Genomic DNA, 16,649 nt, shown 5'->3' with positions numbered 1-16,649 from the left:
GCAAAAAACCTAGAACAAGAGAAAGAACCAGGCATTATGTGGTATATCAGAGGATAGAACAAAAACCTCAACTGAATCAAACCAGTTTCATTTTCAAAATTACTCCTGATATAGAAACTGAAAACAAGTGCTGCGTGTTCTGAGCTCAGCCTGCAGTATTGCAAGAAATACTCTACATTTGTGATTCATACTAAAAAGAATCAATTTGTTTCTGAAACACATCTGTCACATAACTTGGATAGCTTTACCATATGTACTCCTTCCAGTAAAGTAATTTTTTTACAATAATCCATTTTGAAACAACAGATCAAGATAAATGCTATTTGATAAGTTGTTCCTAGAACTCTATAAACTCCCAGCAAGGTAAAGAAGAAAAAAATCCACAATACAAGTAGTATAACTAACTGTTGCAGTATTAAATTGAAGGTTTTTTGTTTGTTTTTAAAGAGTGCTCTTTACTTCTTCACAGGTTTTCTAGAAAGTTACCGTATTTACTTCGTCACGAAAAAAGCCGCAGGAATCTCTCCTTCATGCATTTGCATCCTAGTCACCCTCTGGCAAGACAAAACACTCTTTGATCCAACAGTAACTTCTATAGTGACACTGCACTGTTTACCAGTTATGGTTTTATTACGTAACTAATAAACAGAACATAAATAACAAGGGAAATAGCTTTTATTTCAGAAACTTTTCAACAGTAGCAACAAAAATAAAGGAAATGGAGCACAGAGTTTATTTGTACTTACTAATGCTTTCATCTAGTTCACTTTGCAGACAGAGCCCTTCTTTCTCTTCACCTTAGAACTTCAAAATATTTCAACCAATTTGTTAGTATTTTAAAACAATTTAAGTCATGATTATCGACTAGGTCCTAGATTAAAAACATTATGTAAAGTGCTCCTATCAGGACTCAATTTATAACTTTCGTTTAAGCAATTTAAACATCAACGTTTTGCTAAGTAGACAGTAATCAGATAAATAATATTTCTAACATCAGTACAAACTTCATATACAAAACCTTTTCAGAATTCACCTGAAAACGTGTCTTCAGCCGATAAAAATAAAATCTGTTCATCACACTGAAAACCAGACAGGTATAACCAGGATCCAGTCACTGGATAATATATATCTCCATGATGAGATTTAGTTCCTTATCTTCTTTCACATTTAATCACTAGAACATAAATGTTGCTAAGCAAAAATGTGGCTACACAGATGCACACAAAGATGTCTTTTAGAGGACCCGCCAGAAATTTCAAATCCATATTTTTAGTTATGGAAAGAGGTACATGGATGCACAGTTCTTATAGCATGCACACACGAAGGACATCATTTCCGGAAGCGCTTAAATAGTGGGTGGATGTGCTTATTTGAAGATGCCTTACTCCGAGATGAGTGATATTCCATATAAACCGCATCATCTGCTCCTGACATAGAGCTCATTGTGCCTGTACGACGTGACATCTGTAAGTACGGGGAGAAAAAACACATGCTTGGAGTGTGTGATTAGACAGATCAGCTCTCATCTACAGACCTTCTGACCAAAAAGCCTTCAAAGTTGGCTTTTATTTTCCTTAAAGGAGAATTTCTACTAAGAAAGTAACTGCCTACCACTTACTCTTATGTAAAGTGGCCTCTTAGTTTCTGCCCTTTGGACATGAGGAAATCAGTGAATTAATTAGCCAAGTGCTAATGCAGCTTAAAAAAAAAAAAAAAAGTTTTCCAGTATTTTATAAAGACACTAATGCATCAGTGGTGGCATCACATTCAGAATTAAAATGGAACAGTCTTATTCTACTGCATTTGTGGTCATCCTTTTCAAAGTATTTTTCATTACCTGAACTGACTTTGAACCATATTCTCCAGCAACTACCTCCTCCTCAGCATCTAGGTCAGATGCTTGTAGGACTTTCTGAAGAAGTTGCTGCTGTTCTTCTTTGGACGAAAATGAAAGTTCTTCTTCTTCCATGCCTGCAAGCTTTGTTATTACCTAAGAAACAGAGTACAATACAAGGTGGAGGTTTTTGAACAGTTGTTAGTTATGGTGAGTGTGCAAGTGAATCCTCCACCTCACAATCTCCTGTTATATTCTGGCTGGAAATGCATTAGCTCTAGACAGAGAACGTATACCAAATGCTCATTCCGTGCCAGCTTGACCAGGAACCTTATTGGAAGGCTGAGTTCATGCTGTAGCTTCAGATTTTGTCCAGTTTAAGAACTAGTACTTTATATTGCATGAATATACTTTATACTAAAAGACTTTGTATTTCGTAACAATAATCAATTAGCTTTCCTGATGCCAAGAATTTTAACATACACATTTAGGAACATACGTCAGCAGTGTCACTGTTGTCAGTGGCAATTTCTAAATTGAAAAAATGCATTTCTCTGAGAAATATGTAGTTTTAAGAAAGGGAAGGGAAGCAACCTGTCCTACTATACTAACAAATGAACTCTACGATTCCTCGTTATCTATGAAGTGCACGTGCTGTGATCACCTCGAAAACAAAATGAAACCACAGGAAGAACTGCATTAGCATGTTTACAGTTGTTGCAAAACGGTGCTAGCGCATCTCATAAAACAGAAATAATTTCCACTCCACCACAATATTTTTAAGATGTTGAACAGATGCAAAGTTTAAAGTAATTAGATTATTTGAAACAGTAAGTTCTCCTGCTGTTGATTTAAAAGTCAATACATTCTGCATTCAACCTCAAAAAAACAATACAGTATGGTAACTAAACTTCAGTTAGCTAACCAAACAACTCCTAAATAATTAAGACTCCAAGCAGCAAATAGTGATGACAAGGTTGTATAAACGAAGCAAAGACAAAATGTGTGATCTAGCAAACAGTTATGCTAATTCCCTTGTTGCTGGAAGGCAGAGAAATGAGCTTCTGATAGATGAAAAGAAGAAAATCCTAGAAGAAAAATAGCATACTGTTACCTTCTAAAGAGAGTACCAAATTTTTAGTAATGTTAGGCATCAGGAATAAAAATTCCAAAAGAAAAGATATCAGCACTGAAATAATTGCCTAAAGATAAAGTAGAGTCATGAAGGCAAACATCTGCTGGGAATGACATACACAGTTGATTCTGGCTTGTAATGAAGAAACATTAGATGGTTTCTTCAAGTTTCTTCCAACCCTACTGTTGTTCAATGCCAGCTATGACTAAAGCTTAAAGTTCAGCAAACAGAATAAAACAGATATTCTAATATTTTGCTACTAATCTTTAAATAAAGAACATGCCAGTACTGCTCAGCTAAAATTTTGCTCCAGAAATTCAGCTGCCATTTGCACTTTTGTTCCCATGAAGTCCGAACACTTAGGACAAGGTCTTCCTTCAAAGTAAAACCCCTCTATTTTAACCTCTTACTTAGTTCTACAATCCAAGATTTATATTCAAAAAAAAGCAGAGGGGTTTCTTTAATCTTCTTGGCTATAGCTACATAGACTCATCTGTTGTAACTACCTGCAGGTGACTGACTTACAATTTTGTGAAGATACATTCACTACAAAGCAAAGCAAGGTTTTAACATGTAAAGCCTATGGCATGTCTGTTTTGATGCAAAGACCTCCTCTTTAACAGGGCCACTGATAACAAAGCAGTTTAATTCAGAGTACCTGCAGTTCATATAGGTTCTACCCACACAAATGTCCCAAAATGCATGCCTAATGATGTCTCTAATGATCTTCAACAACTATGTTCAAGTGCAGTCCAGTAGAGGCTGCTTGCTTCCACCTTGTGCAGTTTGTGGCGTGACTGCTGTGCATGGCCATCTGGAACATCATTTGTCTTTCACATCACTGTCACTACTGCTGAAATGCACCACCCTCACTGTGCTCACATCCACTGTTTAGTCTCCATAAGTGTTCAGCAAGCTTCAATGAATGTCAATGGGTGCCATCTTTTCTGCATGGAGGAATTCAATTCCACACCTTTGCTTCATATGCACTTCCATGTCAGACACCATTTTGTCAGACTGCCCTCTGCTGCCATCTGTCACACAACAACAACAACATGTAACAGAGTATTGGTGGGAAGATTCAGCCTTTACTGCCATACCACCAACATCCACCTCTGCTGTTGTGAACCAACATAATAAAATAGGAAGCATTACTTTCATATCTGCCCTTATAGAATACTTACCTTCCTAAAAGCTGTATTAAACTACATGTATCTACCCTCACAGTAACATAGTTAACAGAATAATGCAGGAAAATTTTTTGCCTGCAAGCAAAACTTTCATTAATACATTTCACAACCACAATTCTTAAGTATCTGACCTAGCCATAAAATGAAAGAATTAAAGCTATATTCACAGGCCACAGTTTAACAATTGGAAGGGACGACTTACCTTGAAGCTATAGCCTTGATCTACGAGAAACCGTTGTCGCTTGGTTGAATATGCCATTTCTTGAGTGTCTTGGGATACAAGAGAATAAAAAAAGGCATTGTATTCCTCTGCAACCATGCCTAGGAGACAAAGCCACCAAATGATTAGTTCCATTTGGGTCAACCAAGAAGAAAAAAGGACAAAATTGTAAAAGTAGGTGTTCAAATAAGAATTCTCTCCACAAAATCAATTTGTAAGATTTAAAATACAGGCTGCATCCTGACCTTACATAAACTGAGTGACAAAGCACACCACACTGAAATTCCTACTCTTGTTCATAATAACTTGAGCATAAGTTAGATGAAATGGAAAAGGAAATTTAGACTAACCCAGTTATGCTGGTACCCTGACAACTTGCTACTTAACTATGCAAAACAAAGTAAAAGAAAAAATTACTTACATAATAGTTTGCGAGCAAGTGGTAAGAAGTCAAAAAACAAAGATTGTAATAGATGTCAAAAAAGATAAACAGAAATTACAATGGAAATTTATCAATGTAAGCCAAAGTTAGCAATCTTTTTGCATTAAAAGGAAGATAAAAGGATAAACCAGTCTGTGCATTTTTTAGCAATGAAAAACAACCAACCAAATCAAACAAACAAAAAAAAAACACCACCAACCAACACAGAACTGAAGCACTGCAATTTTATTCTCCATCTGACAGTTACCAATAATTTCCTCTGAAATATGACCACTTCCTAGGGAATACTCATTCTGTCTAAACTAAGCGCCAACAGACTGTGACATAAACCAATTTTCAAGCTTCTTACTACCTTAACTCAAGAGAATTCTTGAAGTAGAACCATTTCACCTTGAGCTACTTTATAATTTGTCTCAAGAAGATATAAATGGGATTAGAGCAGATTAAACATCTCCTATTTATCAGTTAATAGAACAGACTTATGTGCGTGTGTTTCAGGAAACATTCAGTTAATCAAGTCAACCAGCAAATTCTGCCTGAGCAATTCTCCTTAGTTCAAGACTAATAGAAATGTCAGAAGAAGTGACAGAAGCATCCCCATAGCACTCATACACGTTCTTCAAACTGAGACACAGATAGATTTCAAACCAATGAAGCAATTCCTAAAACCCTGACTGCTCAATAAGTTTAAATCCTACTCACATACATACCCATCACAGAAAAAAAATGCCAGTACAACTGGACAGTTTTTTTTCCTAGGTGATCTCCACACTCTGAGTCCAGAACACACCATAAAAAGCAAAGCTCACCATCACTGAAGCTACAGTGACACTGTAACTCCACAGATATCCTGGGCCAGAGCAACAAGTAGCTTTTCAGCTTACAGTTTATTTATCCTCTAGAAACATATTGGAGGATGAGGGGAAGAACAGCAAAAACCTGATGAACTATTCAACCTGATAATATAAACATGATTTTGACAGTCTTTGGGTAGGAAGTAAATGCTACAGCACTCCATTTACACTTTGCTATGGATGGACAGGATTCCTGTTCCTGTTAGTGACACAGCTTTCTACAACCTCCACTTTAATAACCATTCTACAATTACTCAACTTTAATAAAATAATAAAACAAGCATTAGAGGAGAGAAATACCTCATAGAAACAATGCTAGATTTATTCTAACATACTATATACAAATTCACAAGTTTGGAGGAATAAAAAACATCACCGGGTATTCTGGCTCCTGGAACACTGAATGCTTCTACTAATACTACGCAGATTTCACATACTGAGTGTAAGTTCTTAAAACAGAAAGGGGAAACAATGCTATTTTGGCATAGTAAACCCTCGTAACAGGAGGGCAAAGAAAATGCAAGAAAGTATTCAAGAAAATTCATTTCTGGCTAAAAAAAAAATATGGAGAAAAGAAATGAGAGATTCTGCAAATGAGAAACAGAACAGCATCCATATTATTAACAAAAAAAAAAAAAGGAAAACATTTCTCTGACACGGGATCTTAAACTACCTTCTTATTCATGACATTGCAGTTTATTCAGTCTGTGTTTTCAGTATTCTAAATAATTGAGAAATTATCTGAATGCTGTACTGTATTCCAACGAGCAAAGTCCAAGAACCACCTCACCTTTTTTGGCTCTCAGTACTCGCCCCAGTCTTTGAGCCTCCTGCCTCCGAGATCCACCGTGGGATGAAATCTGAATCAGAACATTGGCTTCAGGCAGATCAAAGGACGTGTCACCCACCTACAACAGAGAAGCAGTGTCTGAGCAGCATCTTATTTCCATGCATCACTAACAACTTTGTACAAAGTATACCTTTATTAGTTGCAATAATGTCAAATGCCCAATGTGCTTGTTCCTATATAATGTTCACTCTGAAGATGAGTACAACAGCATACTACATCCTCACCTTTGAAATGAAAATAGTGTTGATTTTTGGATTGTGCTTGAAGTTTTGTAGAATTTGCATTCTTTCTCCTTGTGCAGTAGGACCATATATGTATGGTCTGAAAAAAAACAGAACATATGCAAATTAAACCAATTCAAAACTTCTCATTTATTAACAGGTACTAAGATCTCATGGCACGGAGCTCATTACACAGTGATTTAAACATAATAACGGCACCAGTGAAAAAACAGCATGAGCTATACGACTCTGGATGACAGACTTAAAACAGAGTAAAAACTGGCTTAAGAAATTTGAGTTCTGAGGCCTCAAAAATTCAAGGCCAAAATAATTCCTGTCACATGCATGTTCTGTTCCCTGCTGGTACCAAAGTAATGGGATGGGGTAGAGGAGGAGCTGGTGCAGCAGCAGCCACCAGACAGTGCCAACTTCCCTCCACTGGGAAGCCCACCTGCCCCACACACTTGAACCAGGCAGTGGAACCCACCTGCCGAGCCAGCACAGCCAGGCAGACACGGCCTGGGCTACTACTGCAGCACCCACTGGGCTGCTCCCTCCTACACAGACCCATAACTCCTGCCACACCCAAACCAGCAGCCCCTGTTTATGCCTAATGCCAACTCTGAGCATGCCCACAACAAACTACGATTAGAGAACTTTCCGGTTAAAATGTTCTGTTTCATCTAGCACTGCAACCCCTCTTTCTCTCTAGCTATTACAGATCTATAAACTGGAGATCCATCCACATCATGTGGGAAGGAGAACTGAGTCAAGAATGTGAAAAGCAAGCACCTAATGTTCAAATAGTTCTCTTGCTGTACTTCTACAGCATCTTCCATACTTATAAACCGTTAGGCTACTTTGTGAGCACCCCTTCTAGGCATGTGCCTTTGTTAAAGGCTCTTGTTCTGCGGTGCACTGCACACTGCTAGCAACATTCCAGAGGCATCATTACAGCTAATCTCTGTCCAGACAGATTTAAAAAATGATGAAAGAGACCACGGGTGTTGGAATTCATCCAGAACTGCTAGCTCTGCTATTCGATGCACAGCAAGCCAAAACAACATAGCCATTAAACTATAGTGAAAAGTGATCATTAATTTTAGAAAGTGCAAAAAGATTTGTTTGTAGTTTTGCTGAGTACTGTCAAAATTCCTAGACATTAAATCACGCAAACAAAATGCCCCGCAGCTTCCAGTAATCAACACATTATTTGAGCTTGACACAGAAAGCATGAGGCCAGCTTCTAATGCTTATTTTCCCCAAGGCATTGCTGTATCCCTGATCCTTGCAAACACTCTCCCTGGTCAAACATCCCCTCCCAAGCCATTCACACACACTGAGGTCAACCCCTCAGCAAACTCTATTTGCAATAATTTTATAGACATTAGGATAGGTGATCCTGAAAGATCCCAAGCACACATTTGAAAACATTCCTGTCAGAGATACAGGAGAGAAGCTACAGTCCATTATAGAAATAATTCTGGAAAGATTTTTAAAGGCTTCCTAATTTTACCAAGTGGCTTTCAACAATAATTAAAAAAAAATAAATGGAGAAAAACGAAGTTTTTCATAGAAAACTTGGATGAAAACTCCTCTGAGCCAAGTGCTAAACAGATTCTTTTCAAACAGTTCTACAATGGAATTTATTTTCAATGCCTATAAATCCATCCAGAGAGTAATTTCCTGAACTCCTCCTATAAGAGAATTGTAGTTAAAGTATTACAAGAAATGTCTAGAGGATACTGAGATCTGTAAGATTACAAGTTAATTTTCCAGGAAGGAGGAAAGCAACAGCATCATCATTAGTTCTGAACACTTACTTCCCAAGTCTGATTGCGTACTCCTTCAGTGCAAACACATTGTCAGCAAAAACAATGATTTTATCATTCCGTCGCTCATGAAACTTAATCAGGAACTGGCAAGCTCTAAACTTATTTGGGTTCATGGTGTACAGTAGTATCCGTTTCTTTGTTTTGATTGCTACATACTCTCTATAAAATTCAGGTGACATTGGGCACCAAACCTAGAATTAGAGAATATACACAAAGTAAATCCCAGTTATCTATTTAACTCCAGTAAGAATTTAAACAATATTAGGGGATAATAATGCATTTTATACCTTTCTATGCAGCAGAGGCCACAAATCCTAACACGATTCATTTCTGTACTAAAATGAAGTACTGCCTGGTCTAGTCTTTAGAACTACTAACTCTTTTAACCTCATTAATACAATCTTCCAAAACGCTGGGGCAGTGAGGTCCACAACAGAAACAAGCAGTGGGATTGGAGCAGGACAGGAAACTTCCTGTTTAAAATCTGATAGTTTCACTGAATGCTATTACATTTTACAAAAGTAGAATGAAAGGAATTAACTGTGCAATATTTCTGTCACTGCAGTCAAAGCCTTTGCCCTAAAAATTCACTTTCATCCATGTTCTGAAAACCTAGTTATATTTAGTCCTCATTACAGAACACATTTACCAATCCTTTCCTCATATATAATCAGCTTTATTTCAAGATATATTGAGTTTACATCTTTCAAAACAGAATTTATTAGAAGTTTTCAATGGCTTTATCTGCACAGCATCATGCACTGTGCATGAACTGACACACCTATCACAGTACAGTAAAGATTTAGTCATTGTGATAATTTTTCTTTACAGTAGAGATTGAAAATAGAAGAAATTATGAACTTTAAGCAAATGCAATGACACTACAGCATGTCATCACAACATGCATAATTTTATCTAAATTACATACATTTGTTCTGTATGTGGCTTCCTCTACCATATTCATCACACAATACAAATTTAACAAATAATATTTAAAAAGGTCTCTTTCATAATTACTCCTCCAGCTAAAAGATCCTCAGCAAAAAATCTATTCACACCTGTGACAATCTGTATGAGCTTATTTAATAATCCAATTTGCTCTGTGCTCTTAAAAATTATCACAATGGATGAGGCTAGACTGTCAGTCTGTCCCAGAAAGGCTATTTCCAACATTTTAGCACGCCTGGGTGAAATGCTTGCACTTATCTGACATTACATTTTCATCTCATCCATTTGCTGGAAAGAAGAAGTCACACATGATTACATTGGAAAGAAATAGCAAGATCTAGTGCCATGTTTTCTGTTTCCATCCTGAGGCCTTAAGGCTTGAAATAAGCAGGTGGCTTCTTAATTTTTAAGCTCCCTACTATCCTTCTTTGTTTTAATAGTTACAAGACTTTTTCCTCAAAGAAGACTACAGACTACCAGCTGAAGTCTCTCAAAAGCAGCTTCAAATATACCATTTGACCAACACTATCATACAGAACTGAGCTTAAAATACAAAATGAAATCAGTGCAAATCCCAGCTGCATCAGAGTAGGTCTACAACACTGCAGCTGCTGGTTTGTTTGTTTGTTTTGTTTTTGTTTTCCCAAATGCTAAATTAGAGAGAACTGGTCAAGCACCACAACCCCCCAAAAAGAGAAACAATGCTGAAGACACACTACAGGACTGCAGCATGTTCATATTGATTACTGACAGCCCTTTTTGAACTACTAAGTGAAAAGCCAACAGGGCACCTCCTGCTCACACAGTTCAATACTTACAGTTCTTCCTTTCAAAAAAGGAAAAAAAAAAAAAGCTAAAAAAGCTATAAGCATGCTAAATATACACCAGTAGTACTGAAAAGCAGAACATCACCTCAGCACACTGGACTTTAGCAATGTAGCCACTGTTCTGCAGCTCCATCCAGTTGGCCTCATAAAGCTTTGGTCCAATCAGGAAGTTCAGATCAACAATTTTATCATCTTCTCTGACCAGGGTAGCAGTCAGTCCCAGTTTACAATGAGCTTGTACAATAGTGAGCACACGTCTGAACATTTTTGCTAAGAAACATAAGACACACTTACTGTTTACTTTTCTGAATGGATTTAGAATACAAGTACTGCAATTTCACATATTAAAAAAAAATAAAAAAAATCATAAACTTCTAAACGCAAAGCAAGCATGGTCTTAGGAATTATCATCCCATTTTATACGCTTGTAACAGTATTCTGTGGCACAGCAAAACCTCACATTGATTTCAGCCTTAGTTTGCACCTCCAGTGTACTCTAAAAAACCCTATCAACCTTTTGCATTTGTATTACTTCCTGTTTCCCAAAAAGAAAAGTAATAGAGAGAGGTTACATGACTTATCTTAGCCATGTAGCATTTCATTAGAAGACAGATAACACCAGTACTCTTGGCTGACTTTGTCACGTTCAGGACTAACATAAGGCAGAATTATTTCTCTTTAGAACTGTTTCAAATCCTGCGATTGCAGTCTGCAGGCATAGAAGAACTTATACCTTATTTTTTATGAAATGAAGAAAAGTGAAAGAACTGTGTCAGCAACGTGCTGCTTTGTTAATCAAAGCCCATCCCAGAAATCTCTCATTTCAGTAGAGACCAAATTATACTCAAATTTCAACACGACAGCAATACAGAACAGCTGACAGAATCCTGGGTGGTCACTTCACCAGGATAACTCCACAGATGCTTTAATACCACATTACTGCTTTCCAATAGTCTTCAACAGCTATTTCTGGACAGTTACTACTACAGTTACTCGAATGTTATGGAATAGAAATAGGCAGTAACACCTAACCCTACAGTGCAACTGCATCTCAAAACCAAAGACGGCAGATTAACTCTGTCCTGTTCCTAAAGAGAGTGCTACCATCCACAAGCAAATCTGTCTACAGCAAAATTATACACATTTAATTTAGGTACCCTCTCGAGCAGTTTATCAACCCACACAAAAGGCCACTCATATTTTCTACTACCATTGTAGAGAACAACAGAACTTTAGGACGGTTTCAAAAAAAACAAACAAAAAAATCAAAGGTCAGTTAAACTTCAAAACACTGGGCGGGGGAAGGGGGGAAAGATGGCCGTTTACTTGTTTGTCTCAAAACCCTATGCCTTGAGTTTACCAACTGGGTTAAACATGAGCAAGCTAATAACCCCACAAGCTTTCACAGAGCAAAGTAACATTACCAGTACATATAGCAGGAGAGCCTGCACACCATTTCCTTACCAGGAATAGTATGTACTTCATCGAGTATCATAAGGCCCCATTCTCGACTTTTAAGCCACTCCATTACTCTTTCTGCTTCCCAGGATCTTTTAGTCGTGTGTCCCAACATGGAATACGTGCTGATAGCAATAGAACAATCAATGGGCTTATCTTTGGCATCAGAGGTGAAGCGACATATCTGACTGTCATCGATGGTGGACCACATCTTGAACTGCGCTTTCCACTGTTCTACAGACACTGCAGAATTACCAAGGACCAGACACCTCTTGCGGACGGTACACGCAGCTGTCACTCCAACTAGAGACTTGCCAGCACCTGTGGAAGGAGTGATATTCACTATTTATCTCACAGATATCACTGGAGTAGTTGGAAAAAGAGTGAAGGACAACAGGAGATGTGCGAGAGGATATGAAATCACATAAGGGCTGTCTTCACTGGTTCCTTAGTAGAGTAGTCTTAAAGAAATTGATTGTCTACTTCTATAAAAACAGCTGGATTGCCTACTACAAGCTGCTTTCTTAGGAAAATCATTGCAAACGCTGCTTTTGCCAGTTAGAAGCAATCATATTGTTTTCTTCTTTTCAAATACAGGATAAATTCCAGGTGGCTACAGAAAGCATCTCCTCCATACCTGTCCCGCAAGCTATGTACATTCACCACACAGCAAGTCCTTATGTGTTTCCACTCCTGTTTCACATTTCCAACATCCCTTATGCACTCTTTCAGGCCCTCCTTGTATCTCCTGTACTGCCATAAGCAGTCTCCCATTTTCTCCCTCTTTAATTACTCCCTAGGGATTGTCTTAACCTTGCTTGCACCCCAAGCTTCTCCACCTCCCTGCTCTCACCCAAGGATGAAATTATTCCAGTGCCAGCAGTTTTACATTTCACTGGAAGATAAGCACAGCTGACTCAGAGGGTACAGAAAAAATATGAGTGGTAATCTATCACAGCTACAAATGAGCTCTTCAGTCACTAGTGAAACAAAACACCTGACAGCTCTACTAATCGGGCTTTTCCCCACCATTCTCATCACTCACTTGCTAAAAATCCATCAGGACTTGGCATACTTGTACCCAGACCAGTCCCTATTACAGTCTGAAGTCTAAGCAGCTGACAGATTTGAAAGTTCTTTATTTGCCTGCAATAAAGAACAAAATCCCTAAAGAAGAAAACCCTTAAAAAAAAAAAATACAACTCAGTAATTTACCACATGGCAAGACAATAACACCAGATCTGGCTCGCCCATTTCCAAACATCTTCCTCAGGCTTTTCTCTTGATAGGGTCTGAGGACAGCTGTAGGTTTCAGATCTATATTAATATCAGGATTCACAGAATCATTTCTGAAATCATATTCTGCCAGCAATGGGTAGTCCAATTGGATACAACGCTTCTGAAGTTCTTCAATCATCTCCTGAGGAGGAGACAAAGCTTCAGGTGCTAAATTCTCCACATCAATTAACAATTACTGATTATGCAGTAATAGGTCAAAGTCACATTTAACATTTACACTCATTAAGTCTGCAAGAGTTGAAGTTCATTTCAATAACTTTGTGACAACCTCCCTGCTCCAACATTTGAAATAACAGCCCATACTAGAGAGAGCTGTTTTGACACATGGAAGTGTAAGACACATTAATCTGAAATGAGTTCTTTATCGGGCAGTGACTGAACTACACTCTGAAGCCACGCAACAAAAAGCTCAATAACAGACACAAAAGGTCTGGTGTGCCACATGGAAAGACCTACTGAAGCTGCACACCTGTCATAGGGAAAAGCTTCATACCCTGACAATGCAGTTATTCCATCACCATGACAGGTTGATTCTATCACCAAAAACTGTTTCTGGTTATTCTGGTTATTAAGTACTTCTCTGGCTATTAAAAAGTTCTCTTTTTATTACTTCTGCTTTCCCCAGAAAAGCCTCATTAGAATCACCAAGTCCAGGTAGCAACAAGACAAGCTTTACAAAAGCTCTCTGAAGGCCAAGTCGGGACTGCACTCTAACCTCCAGCTTCTCAAGCTAGGAAAACAGAACCACCAAGAGTTTCTTCTGTAAATATCAATTGTGAGGAAAAAAAGTTCTGAAACTAACAGATTTACTCTCGCTGAATTCTCATTAGTCCTGCACAAAGCAGCATCAAGCTGAGCACAAACAGAACCTCCTTTAGCTTCTGAAACCTCTCTAGCTTGTAAGCCACTACACTCTGTGGGCAGAGAAGGAACATTCTGCTGTCTGCTCGCTTTGTACTGGGAAGGAATATCCCAAGGTTTTTGGAAGGCAAAAGGAAAGAAACATCATTGCCTTCCAGTGACCTACATTAAACAAGGAACCACTATACTTTATATTATCCCTCATGCTTATTTGGTGCGCATCCCCTAAAGCTGCAAATGCTAAGAGACTAAAGTGTTCATGCCTGCTTGACTTCAAAAGACACTGTCTGTGTTTCTTCCTCCTCCTCCTCATCTTTGTCCATCTGCTCATAAAACTCATATAAGTCAGCTGGGACATCTGGCTTGTTTTGAACATCTGCTTCTTGTGATGTCGATGGACCAAAGCTGCTTTCGCTGGACTTGGAAATCTGAAAAAGACAGAAAGGAACTTTCACCAAAAGGTTCACTATGGCTGACAAAACTGAAAACAACTGCTAACATGACTAATGTACAGTAATGACTCCAAGCTACAGAACAGCTTATCTAACGTTAATTCCATCATTTTAAAACACGCCAAACGTACCGCTGATTTACTTGTGAATGTCTCTGTAATGAGCTCTGTTTCTTCACCTTCAGCATTTCTCAGGCGACAGTCTTTAATAACGTGGTCTTGCAGGAGTTGTTGAATGACATCAGGATGGGTACTTTCCACAAAATACCTAAAAGAACAAAAAAAACACATCTCCATGAACTAATTAAGACAATAACTTACTGTAAAAAGTGGTGAGTGCTCAAATCTACAACTGGCCCAGACACACTCGCAAGTAACTCACTTTGGGGGCGGTAATTTAAAAGTAAACAAATTACAACCATCAAAAAATTTTAAAAGGTGCCTCACTTCAAAAGCATTGCGGATTTTCACATTATCAGTCTTCTCTCCTTCAGTTTAAAATCTTTCCCCCTTATCCTACCACTATCTACCCATGTAAAAAGTTGATTTCTCTTCTGTTTATAATCTCCCTTTAAATACTGGAAGGTTGTAATGAAGTCTGCCTGCAGCCTTCTCTTCTCCCGACTAAAAAAGCCCAGCTCCTTCAGGCTGTCTTCAGAGGAGAGATGCTCCAGCACGGTGGACACCTTTGTGGCCCTCTTCTGGACCCTCTTCAAAAGCCTGACATCATCCCTGTGTTGGGGGCCCCAGACCAGGATGTTATACTTCAGATAGGGCCTCACAAGGACAACCCTGTTCTGTGCACCCCTTTCTCTTGCAGCCCTGGAATCACCGGCCTTCCAGGCAGCAAACACACACTGCTGGCTCACGTTAGGTTTTCCATCTGCCAGGACCCCTACGTTCTCCTCAGCAGGGCTACTCTCAAGCAGTTTTTGGAAGATTACCTCTTTAACACCAACTGTGGCAAAAGCAGCCTACCTGTTGCGTTTCAGCACCAGCTTCACCTTCCCATAGCTGACGGTACACAGCTGCAAACAGATAACAGCAGTCATTAGGAAAACCCAAAAGAGTGATTCTAGGTTTGGGTGCAATTCAGTTTCTTAAGAACATGCTGCATCTTCATTTATTTGCAGTGCTGTTATGCTTATGGAACAACCTCGAAGAAAAATGTTCAGAACACACCAATCTTTACGGAGCCATATACAACAGAAAAAGGGAAAAAGATAAAGTCTCTGCTCTCTTATAACAGTACGATAGAATAGAGTAAAACGGTAAAAACACTGAGTAAAAAAAGATGTATATAAAAACATAGCAGTAATGCAGATACAGCAGATAAGAACATCAGACAGCTGTGCAATACAGCAACACAGACTTACCTTGATGAACTGAATGATTCCCTCTGGCACACCGGTCTTGCTCAGTTTCTGCAGGTACTCTGTGATATCACTGGTCTGCAGGCCGACACTGACAGCAGCATACAGGGAGTAAGCTGTCAGTTTGTACTCGTGGATGTGGGTCGGTCTGCACACGGGCTCAGCAATGGCAACCAAAAAATCCTGTGCATATTTGTAAACAGGAGAAAAGGCTTCCAGGAAAATATGGCCATCAGGAGCCTACAGAAACACAAGGAAATGCAGAAGGTATGCCAGCGTTAGCTGAAGAAAATCAGGATTTTCCTACAAAGCAGCCACTGGGATACGGACTCCTCTATTTAGGTGGTAATTTATCACCGGGTTTCATCCAGTGCTGAAACTTAAGGCACCTGCCTTAAGAATGAGGTAACAAGGAAAAGATAAACAATAATCTTACTGAAAAAGAGCCAACCTAACAAGAAAGCCCAGAAAGGCAGCGTGACTTGGGGCGTGCATCCAGCCCATCGCACCGGACTGCTCGTCCCCGAGGCAGCACTTCGGTGAGGGCAGACAGCTGTAAGCAGAACCGCACAAACAGAGCAGAGGTACCGGCACAGGAACAGACACAAGCTGTCTTCTAAACGGGGCCAGACGCGGGTTTGTCTGCGTTCCTTCTATGGCAACAAAGCTCGAACACGTCCGGGCTGACACAGCCCTCCGTGTTAACAGCCCACGTTACGGTCAGCCGCCTCGCCTAACTGCGCCCGTACTGCCGGCCTCACTTCGGACACGCCAACAACCGCACGGACGCCCTTTTCGTCCTACGCAAATCACGGCGAAGCGCAGCCCCCCCGCCGCCGTTTACCTGCACG

The 16,649-nt window shown here is 39.2% G+C and overlaps 1 protein-coding gene across 1 annotated transcript; it reads right to left on the bottom strand.

Moving 5' to 3' along the window:
- Positions 1 to 606: 606 nt before the first annotated feature.
- ERCC3 (ERCC excision repair 3, TFIIH core complex helicase subunit) lies at positions 607 to 16,302 on the bottom strand. The gene is made up of 14 exons (XM_010713777.3): positions 16,255 to 16,302; positions 15,802 to 16,038; positions 15,404 to 15,453; positions 14,558 to 14,693; positions 14,238 to 14,402; positions 13,030 to 13,234; positions 11,821 to 12,135; positions 10,442 to 10,626; positions 8,570 to 8,772; positions 6,750 to 6,846; positions 6,466 to 6,583; positions 4,362 to 4,480; positions 1,838 to 1,990; positions 607 to 1,464 (listed from the first exon to the last, which is right to left on the bottom strand). Exons 1-14 carry the CDS (start codon positions 16,300 to 16,302, stop codon positions 1,330 to 1,332), a joined length of 2,166 nt encoding a protein of 721 aa, XP_010712079.1. The 3' UTR covers positions 607 to 1,329.
- Between the last annotated feature and the right edge of the window lie 347 nt (positions 16,303 to 16,649).

The sequence above is a fragment of the Meleagris gallopavo genome, chromosome 7, assembly GCF_000146605.3.
Source record: "Meleagris gallopavo isolate NT-WF06-2002-E0010 breed Aviagen turkey brand Nicholas breeding stock chromosome 7, Turkey_5.1, whole genome shotgun sequence".
NCBI lineage: Eukaryota > Metazoa > Chordata > Aves > Galliformes > Phasianidae > Meleagris > Meleagris gallopavo.
This window is presented reverse-complemented; position numbering and strand designations above follow the sequence as displayed.